Source organism: Eschrichtius robustus, chromosome 6 (assembly GCF_028021215.1).
Source record: "Eschrichtius robustus isolate mEscRob2 chromosome 6, mEscRob2.pri, whole genome shotgun sequence".
NCBI lineage: Eukaryota > Metazoa > Chordata > Mammalia > Artiodactyla > Eschrichtiidae > Eschrichtius > Eschrichtius robustus.
This window is the reverse complement of record NC_090829.1, coordinates 147473187-147494854: the sequence shown is the minus strand read 5'-3', so window position 1 is coordinate 147494854 and position 21668 is coordinate 147473187. Positions and strand designations below refer to the sequence as shown.

General features: G+C 43.9%; 1 protein-coding gene across 1 annotated transcript in view; it reads right to left on the bottom strand.

Annotated features, from left to right (window-relative positions):
- Positions 1 to 4725: 4725 nt before the first annotated feature.
- The window catches only part of PRMT2 (protein arginine methyltransferase 2), a 39251-nt gene continuing 22308 nt past the window's right edge, over positions 4726 to 21668 (bottom strand). Inside the window, exons 8-12 of the mRNA XM_068547263.1 lie at positions 9710 to 9885; positions 8322 to 8451; positions 7400 to 7536; positions 5855 to 6026; positions 4726 to 5309 (exon numbers count right to left, since the gene is read on the bottom strand). Of these exons, the coding sequence (XP_068403364.1) occupies positions 5277 to 5309; positions 5855 to 6026; positions 7400 to 7536; positions 8322 to 8451; positions 9710 to 9885 (648 nt within the window). The 3' untranslated portion in view covers positions 4726 to 5276. The remainder of the gene's footprint in view (positions 5310 to 5854; positions 6027 to 7399; positions 7537 to 8321; positions 8452 to 9709; positions 9886 to 21668) is intronic.

Below are 21668 nucleotides of genomic sequence, written 5' to 3'. Positions count from 1 at the left end.
CACAGTAAAGTAAAAGTGAGGTTGGAGCCCTACATAATTAAATGTTAGGGCAGGAATGGAACTGTATGCATACAATGCTAGCAGAAGTCTTTGGACATTTTTTAAAATAGCTAGGAAAATGTCATGCAATTGAAGCAGTGATAACAGAGTTTTTCCCTAAAAACAGCAATCAAACATCACAAAGATATTGTGAAACAAGCATTGAACATTGATTGAACATTGAACATTGAATATTGATTAGGACAATGTATTTATCTGCCAGCTCATCAGTGAAGGTTTGAAATTAGATGAATCTGGGTTCAAGTAATAATACCAGCAACCACACGCACAGTTAATGTGGACACAGGTGTTTGTTTCTTGAAATTCAGTTGCATTACCTGCAAAATAAAGATAATAATGCAAAGTTTATATAACCAAGTGAGGAAAATGAGATCTGTGATATCGAATGTCTTACATACTAGATCCTGCGTTAATATAAGATTATGTTCCTAGATGGTAAAAATTATAGTGAAGAAAATGGGAAAGGGTGTTAAAGGAAGTATTATAGCTAAAGAAGTAGGCTTGGTCCTTGTATGTTAGAAAAGCTCTTTAAGTAGCTTTGCTCTGAAAAACATTCGACTGGAATAGAAACACTTGGGTGATGCTGCAGAGCCAAATGAGAGATAAGTGCCAATAAGAGAGAACTCACTATTTTATTGAATGAGAAGAATATTGTTGATGAGAAAGATTTTAGATACACAAATTCAAAACAATCTACATAAATAAGCTCCTCAAGTAACTTTATCACAATAGCAACCGTCAATTCTATCCTTAATATTCCATGAATCTACTAAATCAGATACTGAAATAAATTTAAAAACACGAAAACTGTCCTAAAAAATTAATAGGTAACGGCTCTCAGGGATATTTTAACCAGACTACTTAAAAATAGAAGAGTATAGTTGAAATTAACTCTAATGTTTAGGAGAAAAATTGTCAATTGCCAATTGCAAATTTGACCTTTGGGAAAGGCCTAGAATTTCCCAAGAGAAAGCCTAAACTAATAGGGGTAAAACAGGAAGCTCACCTCCTACTGAGCCCTGGATTCTTTACCGTAGAGACCTTATCAATTCCTTGCTTTCAGACTCCTGAAACACGACTCATGGTTGGAATTCTGAGTAGCTGAGAAATCTCTTCCTCTGAGACAGAATTATTACATTGATATTTCCTTCCTGGGGCTCAACTATTGCCAATTTTTATTCGTGTAACAGAGGTGTGGTCCTCTTTAGACTGTTGTACAAAATTTCTAAGAATTAGATATTCAACTGATACCATTTTGGAAATTTTCTTCATCTCTCAAGTTGGCATTGGGAATCTGGGAAACCTGTTCGTATTAATATTATACATGTGCATTTAAAAAATTCATCCACACCAGAAGAAGCCCACAGATATGATTCTCATGCACCTAACCCTAGCTAATATCATGACCATTATGTTCAGAGGCATTCAAGATGCAATGTCATCTTTTGGAATTTGGCCTATAATGGGTGATATTGGCTGTTAATCATTGTTGTACATTCCTAGGGTGACTCAAGGCATTTCTCTCTGCACAATTTCTATCTTGAACACTTTTCGGGCCATCCAAATTAGCCCCGGAAACGCTAAGTGAGCATGGCTCAAACCCCAAACCTCCACATGCGTTTTGCCTTCATGCCTCTTTTTCTGGGTCATCAACATGCTCATCTACATCTAGATCATCACAAACAATGAGGCGTCACCAATGCCTCAGCTGCTCAACCGGGCTATTCTCTGGCTTACTGTAAAACAAAGCGAGGGGATTACAGGGAGTCAGCGGTATTTCAGGGTTCCATGCTCATCCGGGTTTTCGTCTACATCAACCTCACGGTCTGGACCAGTGGCTGCATGGTGATGCTCCTCTACAATCACAAGACAATTCAGAATCTTCATGGCAACAACCTTTCTCCCAGGCCATCTCCTGAAACCAAAGCCACCAACACCATTCTGCTCGTAAGCTGCTTTGTCTTCTTTTGTTGGACCAACAGCTGCCTTACCACTTACTTGTCCTTAAAATCTGAAAGTAACATGTTGCTAGAGAGCATCACTGGATTTCTGTCCTCTTGCTACCCAGCCATGTGTCCTCTGGTGATGCTGAAAAATGCCAGTAGAATTTCCTGCCTCAACTCCTCCCTTGCCAAGATGAGAATGCTCTCTAATAAAAGGGAATTACTAGTGATGGCATGGTCACCACCCAGCCTTCCTCTCAACAGAAGGATACAGTGCCATAAAAGTGTTTTGAAAGAAAAGACACAGTATTGAAAAGTATTTGTTTTTTTTAATTCTGCCTCTGGGCTCTATTCAAAAGGTAACAGAAAAATATAGTTAAAGTTTTATTAACCCTATGAAAACTATGTCTGCTGCAGGATTCCTCTGAATTTTATCAGATTAGGAAATCTCTCTTCTATTCCTACTTTGCTAATAATGTTTTATTATGAATGTGTTTTGAATTTTATCATTTTTACATTTTTAAAAATTACATGATTTTTACCCCTTTCCTACTCATGTGGTCAATTTACTTCCCCACTGCATTTGAGTAGTTTATATTTAAATGTTTATTCAGTCTTTTAGTCCTGGAATTCAAATATACCTGTTGATGATATTTTATTTTTACATATCACTGATTTTAACTTGCTGGTATTCACCTATAATTATTTTTTCCACAATGTCGTTGTATACTTTTGGTACATTTATATTGGTTCAATAAAACAAGTGGAGAATGTTCTCTCATTTTTTATTCTCTGATAAAATATGAGAGACTATCCAAGGGCACCTCCTACTCACGGCCCCAAGAGGAGTCCTGCCCCGCTCGCTCAGGTCTGGATGTCCCCCTAGGGTGACGGCCCGTCTGGACCATCTGCTTGGCTCTCCCGGATGCTGGAGGAGGACCCACACTCCCCCATGGCCAACACCAGGGAAGGGCCCAGGAGCTCAAGATCCAACACAGTGAAAGACAGGATGGGTGAGTGAGCTGGACAGCAGGTCGGTAGAAAGTCGCCAGCTTGACTATGAGTCACGTGGGGCACGGTGAGTAGTTTCCAACAAATGTGTAAAGGAACCTAATACACAGAAGAGAGAAAGTAGGGCAGAAACAACATGTACAGCAAGAATGACCCAGAATTTTCTAAGACTGACGAACAATATCAACCCACAGATTTAAGAAGCTCCATGACAATGTAATAAAACTGCTGAAATCAAAGACAAAGAACAAACATTAAAGCAGGAGGAGCAAAAAAAGGCACCGAGCATTGGATTCGACAGCACAGAGCTGTTCAACTGCGAACACGATTATCCTTCAAGGAAAGGGAAGACTGACCCCCAGCGGCTGCCACTGCCCCCACAGGCCCAGGAGGTGAGGCTGCTTCCTCCTCACAGGGCAGGGGCGGGGGTTGCCCCTTCGGTTTCAGGGCACCAGGATGACCCAGCCCAGGGCCTCAGGGGTGGGGCCTTCGCAGAGAGCTGTTTGAGTGGCCCAAGCGGAAGGGTCACTGCTGCCCAGTGGGCTTGGAGGGAAGAGCATCAAACCGAAGAGGATTATTGTCCAGACCTAAATACTGATGGAACTTGCCTTGCTAGGTTTTAGACATGCCTGGGACCCACCACCCTTTTATTCCTTCCACGTTCCCCTTTCAGAGTGGGAGTGTCTGTCCTGTGCCTGTCCTGTCACTATGTTTTAGAAGCACAAACTCATGTGGTTCCATGGGTCACCTCTGGATGAATCCTACCTTGAGTCTCACATATATCTGGTTTCGATGAGATTTAGATGAGACTTTGGACTTCGGAGCTGGTGCTGGACTGAGTCAAGACTTTAGGGCTGTTGGGATGGAAATGAATGTATTTGCAGGTAAGGACATGAATTTGGGGGACCCGGGGGCAGAATGCTATGGTCTGTGTCCCTCCAAAATTAATATGCTGAGGCCTGTCTTTGTTTGAGCTGCTGTAACAGAATATCATAGGCTGGGTGTCTTATAAACAACAGAAACATCTATCTCAGAGTTCTGGAGGCTGAGAAGTCCAAGGTCAAACACCAGCAGATTCAGTGTCTGGTGAGGCCCCCTTCCTGGTTCAGTCTTCCTGCTGTGTCCTCACATGGAGGAAGGGGACCAGGGAGCTCTCTGGGGTCTCTTTTATAAGGACACTAATCCCATCCTTGGGGGTCCACCCTCATGACCTCATCACCTCCCAAAGGCCCCATCTCCTATCACCACCATATTAGGGATTAGTTTTCAACACATGAATTTTGGGAGGTCACAAACATTCAGTCTACAGCAGATTCACAGTGTACAAGCCCATTCACACAATGTTTGAAACCAGGCTAAAGTCTTCTCTGGTCATAGAAGCCAGGTATCAGCCTTGGGGGTGGTTCTGAGTGGGAGGGGCACTTGGGGCCTCCAGCGTGTTGAAGGGTCTGGGCCTGAGCACTGGTTACACGTGTGCCCACTTTGTGAAACTTCATCCATCTGTATACTCATGACTTATGCGGTTTGGTGTATATAATTTATATTTAACTAAAAATCAAAACCACACAAACCAAAAACTGCAGACATGTACCTACTGGCATGAAAGTTTCTTCATAACATTAGATGAGAAAGGTTACAGAGCAGTGCACACAGTATGATCCATGCTTTTGAAAAATAATGTATGTGCACAGAAACAGGATATACACCAACATTCATTTATTAAAAAATATTTATTGAGCATGTACTATGTGCCGACACATAATTTATCTGGAAGACGTCTCTACAAGTGGACTACCCCATGCAGAGCCCCATCGCATGCATCGCACCTCAGGCTCCCACGAGGCTCTGTGTGACCCCACATCCCGCGAGCTGAGTGGGTGAGCCGAGGGCGGGAAGGACACGCACACACGACGCATGAACAGCCACCTTCACAGGAGCACAGGGTTGACAAGAGTGTCCTACGAGCTTAGAACTAGACCTGGCTGAGGGACACTGGGCCATCAACTACCCACAGGTGGACACCTGGAAACACAGCCCAGTTCTAAGGACAGGTAGGGCAGTGACAATGGCGAGCGTGGGTCCCGAGGAGCACGGGCGCGTCTGGGGAGGGCCCGCGGCCCCGAGCCCTCAGGTGAGGGTGTTACCACCCCATCCTGGTGCAAGTCCGCGGCTTCCACAGGACACGCGTTCCCGTCCAGGGCCGACTCCACTGAGTCACGTCTGTCCCTCCAAGACGCTGCATCCCACACAGAGCTGCACCTGTCATCTCCAGATGGGAAAGACTTTCTCTCCAACCTGAGAAAGACAAAGGAAACAAACCAATCAGACGATAAATCATTTCAGTTTGATTAACACACAGTATTTCCTAATAATAATTTAATACTGGACAAGAGTCTGGTATTCAGGTGCAGACTTTCAACAACAAACATTTAAACTTTTTTAATGTAAAATCAGCATAAAGCAAAGCGCAAAACAGGTACTACAAAATAAAGGGAAACCATTTGATTATTTTCTTCCCTCTCCTGCATTAACCCTGAGTCTGAAGAGGAGGATTTTCCGTGGGCTCTGTGAGCCGTGAGCCCTAAGGCCCCGCCTGGCCACATGCTCACTTCAGCCCTCAAACTGCTGCCACGGCCAGAACACGACTCCACCGCACGTCCACATTGCCCACGGCAAGGCACGCAGGGTGAGCGAGGTTGCACCATGGCCCGGCCCTCAGCCCCAGCTCTGGCCACGGGGTCTGCCGGGTGGGAATAGGCATCTGCCACCGAGACCACCACAGACCCACCAGCTGCCCAGACTGGCACCACAGCCCGTGACTCCACAGCTAAATATCTTACTTTCTGCGACCCGGGGTCTTGCCTAGAAGTGACGGACCAGCTCAGAGTGACAGACATGTGCCGTCTCCACACGGGGTTTCTCTGCAACACCACTGAGCCTGTGACCACGTCTCCCGCGAGGACGGACACGGGCTCGTCCATCATGAACAGCACCTGCTTCCAGTGGGTGGTGCTGCAAGACAGGGGCGTGTTGTCACCCCTCAGGGAGCCCATCGGGACTGCCATGCCCCCACCCTGTGATCAGACGGCTTCATGGGACCCGCGTGGACCCACAACCCGGGGGGCCTCCTTGTCGCTGCACAGATTCCCTGGTGCCAAGGAGGCCGGGCCGCAGGGGCACGTGGCCAGACACAGGTCCCCAGGGGCCGCCTGTCCCCAGCCCCTCGTGGGGTTAACCCAGCCTCCACGAGCTGGCACGGCAGTGCCCACCCAAAGCCACCTTCTCTGAACTGCTGACGCCCACGGTTCTAGTTTCTGCAGTTAAAACGAGATACACGCTGCTGAAATCGTGTCCAAAAAAAGTCGTAATTCCTGTGAAGGTTCAATAGAGTGTGAGCAAACAAGTGCAGCATTTGGGGGAGCAGTGACACCCCAGATTCTGTAAGTCCTGTGACTCTCACGCCCAAGCACCTGAAAGGACCCAGGTCACACCCCACAGTGAGGTTCTGCTGCGTCTCCCCCTCGTGTCACATCCTCCCTGACGCTGGGCCGCCCCCTCAGCCACCGTGGGGGGGTCTCCCTCCCTGGCCCACGCCCTGCCCCCCATCCTGTCCCCATGCCACCTGTGTGTGGATGACCCCACGCAGACACTTAGGTGGGAAACGCCAGGCACACACGGTTTGCGGGGGCCCCTGAGGCCCCTCTCTTGCGGGCCCTGGAAGGAGGCTCTGGCCAGGCAGCTCGTCCTCCGGCTCAACTTCCACAAAGGACGCTGAGGACCGCCTGGGCCCAAAGACCACGGGGGCGTCTGACTCGGGCGTCTGCGTCCCTCCCTGGGCGTGCTCACTTCTGCCGACCACATGGTGCAGGGGAGCATTGGGGCCATTACTGAAAGGGGCAGTGGAAGTCCCCGAATGAAGGCGGTGCCCCCCCCAGGGGCCGCTGTGTCCAGCACCACGACAGACAAGGTGCACTTCCCCACGCGCAGGAGCAAGCGTGCAGCCCCGAAACCTTACTGCTCAAAAAATGTGTCTCAGGAAACATCTGCCTTCCCCAGAAGTCGAAGTAAAAGCCCCTGGAACCCTGTGGACTGCTTCTGTGTCAGATGGTGAAGAGCTGCAGCAGCATTTGGGGCCACAGAGAGAAGGTGGAGCCTGACCATCCAGGGTGCTGGCGACCCCCCGACCCCAGCCCCGAGGAAGCCCGATGCCGGGGGGGCAACCTGGACTCACCGCCACACACAGCCCGGCCCCAGCGCCAGCCCACCCACCCACATGCCCGCGTCTGGAGAGATTTTGGGCCCACTTCTGATATTACTAGATCTTTAAACTCGTGACTCTGCCAGGCTTTCCGTGCTGCCCACAGGAGAAGGAGGGGCACACTCACGGGTGCAGCGGGCCCGTGCTCAGCACCAGCTGTGGCTCGTCCTCCTCCAGGTTCTGGAACCGGACGCTGAACCAGGCTGTGAACCCGTGGAGGGTGCCTGCCTTCTTGATGTCAAAGTGCAGCTCACCTTTCATCATCTGTGTTCAAGCAAATGAGTAAGAAAAGGGCGCTGGGGACCGGGGGGGCAGCTCCCGCCTCCGTGAGGCTCTGTCCCAGATCCCACAGCACTGCCCCAGGCAGCCACACCGTCTATTTCAGTAGTTATACCACAAATCTGTAACTTGCTAGTTTAGCTGAACACATCAAAAACCATATTTCCTCCTAGGGAAAGTAAATGTTAAAACCTGCATCCTGAACTCAAAGGCTGCAGATAATCAGAAGAGGTTTTGAGCAATTTGGGTCTCATTTGCCTAATTTTCTGTCCCCAAATTCAAGTGGAATACTTCCTCTTCTCAATTCTTTGTACAAATATAAAGCTCCAGACTGAGTCTCTACAATCCCCAAACTAACTAAAGCCTCAAAAGTTCATTTTGCACGTGGTTTTGCCCATCTAAGTTCCAGAAGGGGGTTCCTCCACCTCAGAGCAGCCCTTAACCCGCACACGCCACCTCGTGGCCACAGAGGGTAAGTAAAAGAATTTTAAGAATTTTATCATCAATGGGAGCTAAAAAAAACTTAGAAAAAAAATTTAATTCAAATTCCATGATGAAACATATAATTTATTTGAATCTGAAGATGCTGAGAATATTACACATAAGTCTAAAAGTAACTGAAGATGTTAAAGAGGTTAACTATAAAGAAAATAACCTAAAAATACAAAAAACAAAATCAGAGTAGGAAAAAAAAAAAGACTGTGGGAAAATCAATAGCAACAAGTTTAACCTGTTTATTTGAATAGGAAGGAAAGGTCACCTCTTCTCACCTCGAGGTCGGCGATCTGCACCGTTCTCATGTCCAGCTGTAATATGGTGCATGGCTCAGAGAGACAGTCTTCTGGTTTCAAAATGTGGTTATACTTGGGCTTCGAAAAAAACTCCTTAATTGCTAAAGATCTGGGGAAAAGTCACAGTAATTGCTCAATATCATTTACCCACATCTCCGGCTATCACGCCTCCCCTGCGTTAGCAGGAATTCTAACTCACGGGCAAGAGGCAGGGCTGAGGAGGCCCGAGGAGGCCAGCCCTCCGGGGCCCCTCGGTGTCCTACTCGTGGGGTCTCAGCACACACCCAGAGAACACGGAATCCACGGGCAATTAAATGTTAACGAATGGCGTGAGAGGAGAACAGACATCTCCTCCAAGGGGCCAACCAGTGTCCCAGATAACGTGCGGCCTCAGCACCTTATCCCTCCGCCCGCCAGTTCACGGTGCGCCTTTTCCGGACACCACAGACCCTGTTCAGAGTTTCCTCCGTCTTTCCTTGTCGCTTTCATTACTGGGCGTTAATTCGGGCAGCATGAGAAACCACCCCCCCGCCCCGCCTGCTCTTTTCAAACCTTCCCAGCCCTTCCCACACATTAGTCCTACATGAACCACGGAACGACTCTGTTGGAGACCCTTCCTCTCTATCCCCTTTGGGATTTGGGTTGAGAGTACATTGACTAGGGAAGATTCCATACCTTTATGTTGATACTTTTTCTTTTTTTGAGTTTTTTAACAAAAAATAAAAAGGCCCAGAGGCCCCCATCTTGCTGCCAACTCCCCAGCTGGATACCTAGCAGGTGTCCAGGCTCATTGAACAGAAGCTTCTTTCTGCCTCTGACAAAGGGGCCCTTCCCTAATTCCAGGGCTGCTGCTGGGTCTCTCCTGCCCACGTCCCACGGCACCTCAGAGGGGACGCAGCCGACACGTGTCACTATCCTTCTCAGAGGAGGAGATGTGACAACCATGAAGGCCTTGAGAGAAGACTGTTTTATGTTAAAACCTGAAGCTCTACCACAAGCCTGACGTATGTTATACACCAGCAAGTGAACTTTTGCGGAGCACTGCTTTCTTTACCAAATGCCAGCGATGCCTTCACTAACACATTTTCTGACTCTTGTTAAAAGGTTACGGCTCTTAGTGGGAACATTCATTTGTTTTAACGGCCCACGCGTTTATAAACATGACCTTATTTTTCCCATTATATTTGGGGTCTTATAAATGGGACATTTCAATTTCCCATCACATCTGTTGTCGGTTTAAAGACCTGTAAGGCAACGTGCAAACTTCTTAGTCACGTGAGCAAACTGAGCTCAGCGCGGTGGCAGGTCTGAGACCTGCAGCCCGCCCTCCACGCTCCCACAGCCCGGGAGCGCCCGGTGACACTCACTTGAGGGCACTGAGGTCGAACTCGTAGGCGTTGTCCCAGAAGAGCACCTTGCTGCGGTAGTCCCTGTCGGCGCTGCAGGGCACCAGGTGCAGCGCGGCCGTGGTCGGCCAGATGACCCCGTCCTCCTTCAGCCACGCGTCCCGGGCATATAGGATAGACTCGATCATGAACTCAAACTGCAGGGAGGGAGACGCACAGGAGACACCGTGTCTGTGCAGCCCCCTCGCTGCTCAGACTCGGGTCTTCACGTCTGTCACCTCCAGAGGCACAGAATGGGCTGAGCTGCCCGGCCCAGGGGAGGGCTTCTCTTGCGCCCACACGGCAGTCGTCACCGAGTCCAGTCACAGCCTGGGCTTAAGCCCCATCGAGCCGCGTGGAGTTCAGAACTGGGCGTGGCTAACGGTCAGGGAAATCAGCCTCTCGCCCACCCCACTCACTCGGCAGTCAGCTGTCCCCACGTGCCTAAAGCCCTCAAGTGTTTCGGGGTCTTAACTCTCCAACAGGATCAACCTGGTCTGGGGTATCCTCAGGATTCTCACCACCCTTAAAGTTGGCTGAAGTCACTTCTTAAAAACGTGGAACATCGGGGGTGGAGTCAAGATGGCCTACTAGGAGGAGGCAGAATTTGCGTCTCCTCACAACTAGGGCACCTACCAGGCACCAATGGGGGACCATGGACACCTAAGGGGACGGGAGGAACCCTCAACGACCAGTAGGACGTGGGGGGAGTGAGGGGGGAGGAGAAGCGGAGGTGGGACAGGATTGGTGCCCCTAAGGGGTGCCTGGGGGAGGGGAAGGGATCCCACACCCGAAAGGGGAAATTGGGGGACCGTTGGGAGGGCAGAGGATCAAAAGGGAGTGTGGCCAGGTCTCCCCTACCCACTCGGGCCCCCAGAAACCTGTTGGGCTCCTGGGCCTGATCCTCTGCCCACCCAGGCCCCCTCCTGCCATGTGGAGCCCAAGCCCCGCCCCTACACTCGGAGACCACCTCTGAGACCCGCTCCAACGCGCTGGGCCTAAACCCCACCCACACACCCCCACTCAGGGCCCTACCTCCAAACTCCGGAGCTCCACACTCCAGAGGCCCTCCTTTCCACCTGCTGCCTCTCCCCTTCCGCCCTAAACAGAGGTCCCGTTCCCCGCTCAAACGTCACCCCCCCACCCGCCTAGGTCCCGCCCCACCCTAAACCCCGCCCCTGCCTGTTCCACCCTCACCTGAACTCCACCCTCATAGCCAAGGCTTTTTTTTTCTTTTCTTTTTCTTTTTTCCTCTTTTAGATTGGGGTTCTGTTTTACCTTGTTGATTCACTGTCGTTGATTCTTTTAGATTTTTGTTTTTCCTAATAAACCTTTTATTTTTCTAATTTTGTTTTATTCTTTATACTTCGTTAGTGATCTCTCCTCCTGGCTTGCTGCAACCCCCCCCCCTTTTTATTTTCTTTTTTCTGTTGTGGTTTTATTTTTCCTAATATATTTTTTATCTTTCTAATTTTATTTTGTTTTTCATTCTTTGATATTGTACTGCTCCTTTTTTTCTTTATTTCTTCCTTTTTTTTTTTTTTTTTTTAACTGTGCCATGAAACTTGCAGGATCTTGGTTCCCAGGCTGGAGGTCAGGCCTGAGCTCCTGTGGTGGGAGCTCCGAGTCCAAACTGCTGGACTAACAGAGAACCTCAGACCCCAGGGAATATCAATCGGAATGAGGCCTCCAGGAGGTCCGCATCTCAGAACCAAGACCCAGCTCTATCCAACTGCCTGCCAACTCCACTGCTGGACATCTCAGGCCAAACAACCAGTAAGACAGGAATACAGCACCACCCATTAAAAAATATATATATAACGACAAAAAAATATGTTACAGACAAAGGAGCAAGGTAAAAACTTACAAGACCAAATAAATGAAGACGAAATATGCAACCTACCGGAAAAAGAATTCAGAGTAATGATAGTAAAGATGATCCAAAATCTCGGAAACAGAATGAAGAAAATACAAGAAACATTTAACAAGGATCTAGAAGAGCTGAAGAGCAAACAAACAGTGATGAACAACACAATTACTGAAACTAAAAATACTCTAGAAGGAATCAATAACAGAATAACTGAGGTAGAAGAACGGATAAGTGACCTGGAAGATAAAAGGGTGGAAATAACCACCAGGGAGCAGAATAAAGGAAAAAGAATGAAAAGAATTGAGGACAGTCTCAGAGACCTCTGGGACAACATTAAACGCACCAACATTCGAATTATAGGGGTCCCAGAAGAAGAAGAGAAAAAGAAAGGGTCTGAGAAAATATTTGAAGAGATTATAGTCAAAAACTTCCCTAACATGGGAAAGGAAATAGTCAATCAAGTCCAGGAAGCACAGAGAGTACCATACAGGATAAACCCAAAGAGAAACATGTCAAGACACATACTAATCAAACTATCAAAAATTAAATACAAAGAAGAAAATATTAAAAGCAGCGAGGGAACAGCAACAAAGAACATACAAGGGAATCCCCATAAGGTTAACAGATGATTTTTCAGCAGAAACTCTGCAAGCCAGAAGGGAGTGGCAGGACATACTTAAAGTGATGAAAGGGAAAAACCTACAACCAAGATTACTCTACCCAGCAAGGATCTCATTCAGATTAGATGGAGAAATTAAAACGTTTACAGATAAGCAAAAGTTAAGAGAATTCAGCACCACCAAACCAGCTTTACAACAAATGCTAAAGGAACTTCTCCAGACAGGAGACACAAGACAAGGAAAAGACCTACAAAAACAAACCCAAAACAATTAAGAAAATGGTAATAGGAACATACATGTCGATAATTACCTTACATGTGAATGGATTAAATGCTCCAACCAAAAGACATAGACTGGCTGAATGGATACAAAAACAAGACCCGTACATATGCTGTCTACAGAGACCCACTTCAGACCTAGGGACACATACAGACTGAAAGTGAGGGGATGGAAAAAGATATTCCATGCAAATGGAAATCAAAAGAAAGCTGGAGTAGCAATTCTCATATCAGACAAAACAGACTTTAAAATAAAGACTAATACAAGAGACAAAGAAGGACACTACATAATGATCAAGGGATCAATCCAAGAAGAAGATATAACAATTGTAAATATATATGCACCCAACACAGGAGCACCTCAATACATAAGGCAAATGCTAACAGCCATAAAAGGGGAAATCGACAGTGACACAATAATAGTAGGGGACTTTAAAACCCCACTTTCACCAATAGACAGATCATCCAAAATGAAAATAAATAAGGAAACACAAGCTTTAAACGACACATTAAACAAGATGGACTTAATTGATATTTATAGGATATTCCATCCAAAAAAAAACCAGAATACTTTCTTCTCAAGTGCTCATAGAACATTCTCCAGGATAGATCATATCCTGGGTCACAAATCAAGCCTTGGTAAATTTAATAAAATTGAAATCGTATCAGGTATCTTTTCCGACCACAACACTATGAGACTAGATATCAATTACAGGAAAAAATCTGTAAAAAATACGAACACATGGAGGCTAAACAATACACTACTAAATAACCAAGAGATCACTGAAAAGATCAAAGAGGAAATCAAAAAATACCTAGAAACAAATGACAATGAAAACACAACGACCCAAAACCTATGGGATGCAGCAAAAGCAGTTCTAAGAGGGAAGTTTATAGCAATACAATCCTACCTCAAGAAACAAGAAAAATCTCAAACAACCTAACCTTACACCTAAAGCAATTAGAGAAAGAAGAACAAAAAAACCCCCAAAGTTAGCAGAAGGAAAGAAATCATAAAGATCAGATCAAAAATAAATGAAAAAGAAATGAAGGAAATGATAGCAAAGAACAATAAAACTAAAAGCTGGTTCTTTGAAAAGATAAACAGAATTGATAAACCATTAGCCAGACTCACCAAGAAAAAAAGGGAGAAGACTCAAATCAACAGAAATAGAAATGAAAAAGGAGAAGTAACAACTGACACTGCAGAAATACAAAGGATCATGAGAGATTACTACAAGCAACTATATGCCAATAAAATGGACAACCTGGAAGAAATGGACAAATTCTTAGAAAAGCACAACCTCCCAAGACTGAACCAGGAAGAAATAGAAAACATAAACAGACGAAACACAAGCACTGAAATTGAAACTGTGATTAAAAATCTTCCAACAAACAAAAGCCCAGGAACAGATGGCTTCACAGGCGAATTCTATCTAACCTTTAGAGAAGAGCTAACACCCATCCTTCTCAAAATCTTCCAAAATATAGCAGAGGAAGGAACACTCCCAAACTCATTCTACGAGGCCACCATCACCCTGATACCAAAACCAGACAAAGATGTCACAAAAAAAGAAAACTACAGCCAATATCTCTGATGAACACAGATGCAAAAATCCTCAACAAAGTACTAGCAAACAGACTCCAACAGCACATTAAAAGGATCATACACCATGATCAAGTGGAGTTTATCCCAGGAATGCAAGGATTCTTCAATATATGCAAATCAATCAATGTGATACACCATATTAGCAAATTGAAGGATAAAAACCATATGATAATCTCAATAGATGCAGAAAAAGCTTTTGACAAAATTCAACACCCATTTATGATAAAAAACTCTCCAGAAAGTAGGCATACAGGGAACCTACCTTAACATAATAAAGGCCATATATGACAAACCCATAGCCAACATCATTCTCAGTGGTGAAAAACTGAAACCATTTCCTCTAAGATCAGGAACAAGACAAGGTTGCCCACTCTCACCACTATTATTCAACATAGTTTTGGAAGTTTTAACCACAGCAATCAGAGAAGAAAAAGAAATAAAAGGAATCCAAATCGGACAAGAAGGAGTAAAACTGTCACTGTTTGCAGATGACATGATACTATACATAGAGAATCCTAAAGATGCTACCAGAAAACTACTAGAGCTAATCAATGAATCTGGTAGAGTAGCAGGATACAAAATTAATGCACGGAAATCTCCTGCATTCCTATACACTAATGATGAAAAATCTGAAAGAGACATTAAAGAAACACTCCCATTTACTATTGCAACATAAAAAATAAAATACCTAGGAATAAACCTACCTAAGGAGACAAAAGACCTGTATGCAGAAAACTATAAGACACTGATGAAAGAAATTAAAGATGATACAAACAGATGGAGAGATATACCATGTTCTTGGATTGGAAGAATCAACATTGTGAAAATGACTATACCACCCAAAGCAATCTACAGATTCAATGCAATCCCTATCAAACTACCAATGGCATTTTTCACAGAACTAGAACAAAAAATTTCACAATTTGTATGGAAACACAAAAGACCCCAAATAGCCAAAACAATCTTGAGAAAGAAAAACAGAGCTGGAGGAATCAGGCTCCCGGGCTTCAGACTATACTACAAAGCTACAGTAATCAAGACAGTATGGTACTGGCATGAAAAGAGAAATATAGATCAATGGAACAGGATATAGAAAGCCCAGAGATAAACCGACACACGTATGGTCACCTTATCTTTGATAAAGGAGGCAAGAGTATACAATGGAGAAAAGACGGCCTCTTCAAAAGTGGTGCTGGGAAAACTGGACAGCTACATGTAAAAAGATGAAATTAGAACACTTCCTAACACCATACCCAAAAATAAACTCAAAATGGATTGAAGACCTAAATGCAAGGCTAGACAGTATAAAACTCTTAGAGGAAAACATAGGCAGAACACTCTATGACATAAATCAGAGCAAGATCCTTTTTGACCCACCTCCTAGAGAAATGGAAATAAAAACAAAAATAAACAAATGGGACCTAATGAAACTTAAAAGCTTTTGCACAGCAAAGGAAACCATAAACAAGATGAAAAAACAACCCTCAGAATGGGAGAAAATATTTGGAAATGAAGCAACTGACAAAGGATTAATCTCCAAAATATACAAGCAGCTCATGCAGCTCAATATCAAAACAACAAACAACCCAATCCAAAAATGGGCAGAAGACCTAAATAGACATTTCTCTAAAGATATACAGATTGCCAAAAAACACATGAAAAGATGTTCAACATCACTAATCATTAGAGAAATGCAAATCAAAACTACAATGAGGTATCACCTCACACCGGTCAGAATGGCCATCAAAAAATCTACAAACAGTAAATGCTGGAGAGGGTGTGGAGAAAAGGAAACCTGCTTGCACTGTTGGTGGGAATGTAAATTGATACAACCACTATGGAGAACAGTATGGAGGTTCCTTAGAAAACTAAAAATAGAACTACCATATGGCCCAACAATCCCACTACTGGGCATATACCCTAAGAAAACCATAATTCAAAGAGTCATGTACCACAATGTTCATTGCAGCACTATTTACAATAGCCAGGACATGGAAGCAACCTAAGTGTCCTTCGACAGATGAATGGAGAAAGAAGATGTGGCACATGTATACAATGGAATATTACTCAGCCATAAAAAGAAACGAAACTGAGTTATTTGTAGTGAGGTGCATGGGCCTAGAGTCTGTCATACAGAGTGAAGTCAGTCAGAAAGAGAAAAACAAATACCGTATGCTAACACATATATATGGAATCTAAGAAAAAAAAAAGGTTCTGATGAACCTAGGAGCAGGACAGGAATAAAGACACAGACGTAGAGTATGGACTTGAGGACACAGGGAGGGGGAAGTGTAAGCTGGGATGAAGTGAGAGAGTGGCATGGACATATATACACTACCAAATGTAAAATAGATAGCTAGTGGGAAGCAGCTGCATGGCACAGGGAGATCAGCTCGGTGCTTTGTGACCACCTAGAGGGGTGGGATAGGGAGGGTGGGAGGGAGATGCAAGAGGGAGGGGATGTGGGGATATACGTACACATATAGCTGATTCACTTTGTTACACAGCAGCATCCAACATTTGTAAAGCAAATGTTGCTTAGCATCCAACATTTGTAAAGCAAATGTTGCTTTACATCCAACAATTGTAAAGCAATTATAGTCCAATAAAGTTGTTAAAAAAAAAAAGTAACTGTTCCTAGATTATACTTGACTATGTCAATTTCCTGGCCTAATTTTGAATAAAATGTTGATGTTTATTTAACAAAGGAAAAAAAAAAAACGTGGAACATCAAAGCAGGAGTGCCACAGAGGTCATGTGGCACCGAAGTCAAGAGCAGCCCAGCACACCCAGGTGCCCCTCGGGACTGTTGAATTTTGAGAATTCTTTGTATATTCAGGATACACACTGGGTATGTGATTTGCAAATATTTTCACCTAATCTTAGCCTGTCTTTTCATTCTCTTAACACTGTCGTTTACAGAACAGACATTTTTACTTTTGATGAAGTCCAATTTATCCACTTTTTCTTTAATAGATTATGCTTTTAGAGTCACACCTAAAAACCCTTTGACTAACCCATGAACACTTTCTCCTGTGATTTCTTCCGAGAGTTTTATAGTTTTATGTTCTAAGCAATTAGATCTGTAATCAATTTTGAGTTCATTGTTTCGTATGAGGTATGAGGCTTAAAGTTGAAGTTCTTTTTTTTGCACATGGATGGCCAATTGTTCCAATATAATTAGGTGAAAAGACTATCTTTTCTTCATTAAATTGACTTTGCCCCTCTGTTAAGAATCAGTTGACCGTATTTGTAGGAATATACTGTCTATTCTGTTCCATTGACTTACGTGTCTATCGTTTCACCAGTTTCACGGTCTTGACTACCAGAGCTTTATACTAAGTTTTAAAGTCAGGTACTATAATTCTTCCAATTTTGTTCTTTTAAAAATTGTATCAGCTATTCTAGTTTGTTTACATTCCACATAAATTTTACAATGAACTTATCTACAAAAACTCCTGCTTAGATTTTTACTGGAATTGTATTAAATCTACAGATTAATCTGGGGAGAAGAGACATCCTTACAAGGTTGTCTTCCAGCCCATGAACAATGCGTATCTATCAGCATCACGTAGTTTTCAGCATACAGATCTTGTACATGTTTTGTCAGATTTCATCATTTTGGAGCTATTGTAAATAGTATTGTACAGTGCTAGTATTTATATAAAAATATGACTGGTTTTTGTATGTTGACTTTGTACTCTGTGATCTTCTTAAACTTGCCTACTAGTCTAGGAAAGTTTTTGGAGATTCCTTGGGATTTTCTACAAAGACAATCATGCTGTCTGAGAAAGGGATGGTTTATTTCTTTGTCTTCATTCTGTGTGCCTTTCACTTCTTCTCTCCCTTTTGCACTGGTTAGGTTTCCCAGTACAATATGGAGTAGAAGTGGTGGAGCGGCCGTCCCTGCATCACTCCTGCTCTTAGGGGGAAGTTGCCATTCTGTCCTAACGAGTGAAAAGCTGAACAAACTGAAACATCAAGAACTCTTCTTAGATCCGTAAGAGAAATGAGGTCACAGAGCAAACTGCTGCCCCCAAATAGGAGAAACTGAGAGACTAATACAGACGGTCCCCTACTTATGATGGTTCAACTTTACAACGGTGCAATAGGAATTCAGTAAAGACTATGAATTTTGAATTTTGATCTTTTCCCGGCTAGCGATACACAGTGCAACACACGAGCCACACAAGCCACAGCCCTGTCAGCCATGAGATCGCTAGGGTGAACGACACTTTCAGTACAGTACTGAGTCAATTACATGAGATAGTCAACACTTTATTATCAAATGGGCTTTGGTTATGATTTTGCCCAACTGTAGGCTCATGTGAGTGCTCTGAGCACATTTAAGGCAGGCAAGGCTCAGCTGTGATGTTCGGGAACTTAGATGTGTTATGTGCATTTTGAAGTTTTTTTGTTTTTTTTTAAATAAATTTATTTATTTATTTTTGACTGTGTTGGGTCTTCGTTGCTGCGCACGGGCTTTCTCTAGTTGCAGCGAGCGGGGGCTACTCTTTGTTGCGGTGCACGGGCTTCTCGTTGCGGTGGCTTCTCTTGTTGCGGAGCACGGGCTCTAGGCGTGCGGGCCTCAGTAGTTGTGGCACGTGGGCTCTACAGCACAGGCTCAGTAGTTGTGGCGCATGGGCTTAGCTGCTCCGCGGCATGTGGGATCTTCCCGGACCAGGGCTCAAACCCGTTTCCCCTGCATTGGCAGGCGGATTCTTAACCACTGTGCCACCAGGGAAGTCCCTGCATTTTGGACTTTGATATTTTCAACTTATGATGGGTGTGTTGGGACGTAGCCCCATCATAAGTCGAGGAGGATCGTACAGAGAATCACAATTTGCCAGGGGAGGAAACATGAACTGTGGTTGACAAGTTGCTGGGGCCCACTGTGGACAAGCCTGAGAGTCAAAGCTCCAGACGGGCTCAGTCACAGAGGTCCCCACAGTAAACATCAGAGAAAAGTCCCCTCAGTGCTTCTGACAAGTTCGAAAGGAAGCATTTGAAATACACCAGAGTATTCTGTTCTTCTTAACAGGATCTGCACTCAGGAGAAACTAGTTAACAGAACCTAACCAGCTGGAGAACGAGAAATATCCAACTTGAGCCCCCTCCAGCCATCGTGTCCCACCTAAAAGAGGAAAAGAAACTGAGAAGCACCTGTGAAGTTCACAGTGCAGAGGCCCAGGCTCACTAAACACTGAGACCCCAGAAGGACCACAGAACACTCCCCGACCCGCATCTCACCACCACATCACTACAGGCCTGTTTGCACTGAACCTTTATCCAGTCATCATGCCTGGCTATCAGGAGAAAATCACAAGACGTACTAACAGTATAAGACACACAGCGAGGCTTAGAACCAGACTCAGACACAGCAGGGATGCTGTAATTATCAGGCTGGGAATTTAACAACTATGATTCATATGCTCAGGGCTCTAATGGATAAAGCAGACAGAGTGCAGGAACAGATGGGCAATGTAAGCAGAGAAAGGAAAATTCTTGAAAAGAACCAAAAACAAATGCTCAAGATGAAAAGCAATGTAACAGAAATGAAGGATGTCTTCAATGGCTCATTAGTAAGGACACAGTTGAGTAACAAGCCTCCAAGCTTGAGGAAATGACAACAGAAACCTGCAAAGCTGAAAAGCACAGAAGACAGGCTAAAAAATACAACAACATATTCAAGGGCTGTAGGACAACAACAAAAGGTATAGTAGACACAAAACGGAAGTACCAGGAGAAGAATGAGAGGTGGGATCAGAAGAAGTAGTTGAAAAACTAATGACTGAGAATTTCCCCAAATTAATGTCAAACACCAACCCACAGATCCAGGAGTGCAGAGCACACCAAGCAAGATAAATGTGGGGGGGAAAAAAAAAAGTAAAACAAGGCATGTCATTTTCAAACTACAGACACTCAAAAGATAAAGAAAAAATCCTGAAAGAAGCTGGGGGGAAAAAACACCTACCTACTGGGGAACAAAGATAAAATTTCCTCTGAATTCTCAGAAACCATGCAAGCAAGAAGAGAGTGGAGTGAAATATTTAAAGTATTGAGAGAAAAAAGCCCACCAACCTAGAATTCTGCACCCTGTGAAATTATCCTTCAAAAGTGAAGGAGAAATAAAGACTTCCTCAGACAAAAAAAAATAGAGGGAACTTGTTGCCAGTAGACCTGCTTTGCAAGAAATGTTAAAAGAAGTTCTTTAGAAAGAAGGAAAATGATATACAGGCAGATCTCATTTTATTGTGCTTCACAGATACCGTACTTTTTACAAATTGAAGGCTTGTGGCAACCCTGCATCGAGCAACCCTATCAGTGCCATTTTCCAACAGCCTTTGCTCACTTTGTGTCTGTGTGCCACATTTTGGTAATTCTCGCAACATTTCAAACTTTTGCATTATTATTGTATTTGTTACGGTAATCTGTGATCAACATCTTTGATGTTACTATTGCAAAAAGATTAGAACCCACTGAAGGCTCAGATGATGGTTAGCATTTTTTAGCCATAAAGTATATTTTAATTAAGGTATGTACATTGCTATTTTAGACATAATGCTACCGCTCACCTAACAGACTACAGTATAGTGTAAACATAACTTTTATATGCACTGGGAAACCAAAAAATTCGTGCAACTTGCTTTATTGCGGTGGTCTGGAACTGAACCTGCAATATCTCTGAGGTCTGCCTGTAGATCAGAAACACGGATCTGCATAAAGAAAGAAAATCACTGAAACAGAAATAAATGAAGATAAAACTAAAACTTTTATTTTTCCTATTCTTAATCAATCTAACAATTTGTCCAAAATAATAGCAACACAGTATTTAACCATGTATGCTTATGTACGTATGTATATCTATGCTTATGTATAATAAAATGAATGAAAATGATGATACAAGGGACAGGAGGGAGAAATCAGGATTACTCTGTTATCATAAAGTGCTCACACTAACCGTGAAGCCTAAGAGTGTGAGATGAAAACAGACTCGGAACAGCTGTAAATACATATTGAAAACTGTAGGGAAACCAATTAAAAAAGCAAAAAAGAGCAAGTATAACTGCTATGCTAAGAAAGGAGAGAAAATGGAGTCATATAACATGCTCAATTAAAACCTCAAAAGACAGAGCACCTAAATATTATGGAAAATATTAAGAGATCTGAAGAGAGAAATAGACAGCAATCCAATAATTGTAGGGGACTTCAATAGCCAATTTTCAACAATGGATAAATCATCCAGGCAGAAAATCATAAGGTGACACTTGACTTAAACTACACATTAGACCAGATGGATTAACAGACCTATACAATATTCCAGGCAACAGCAGCAGAGTATATACATTTTCTCAAGAACTCAAGGAACATTCTCCAGGATAGGTCATATGTTAAACCACAAAACAAGTCTTAATAAATTTAAGAAGACTGAAATCATATCAAACATCTTTTCTCATAGCAATGGTATGAAACTAGAAATAAATTACCAGAAGAAAACTGGAAAATTCACAAATATGAGGAGATTAAACAACATGCTCCCAAACAACCAATGGGTCAAAGAAGA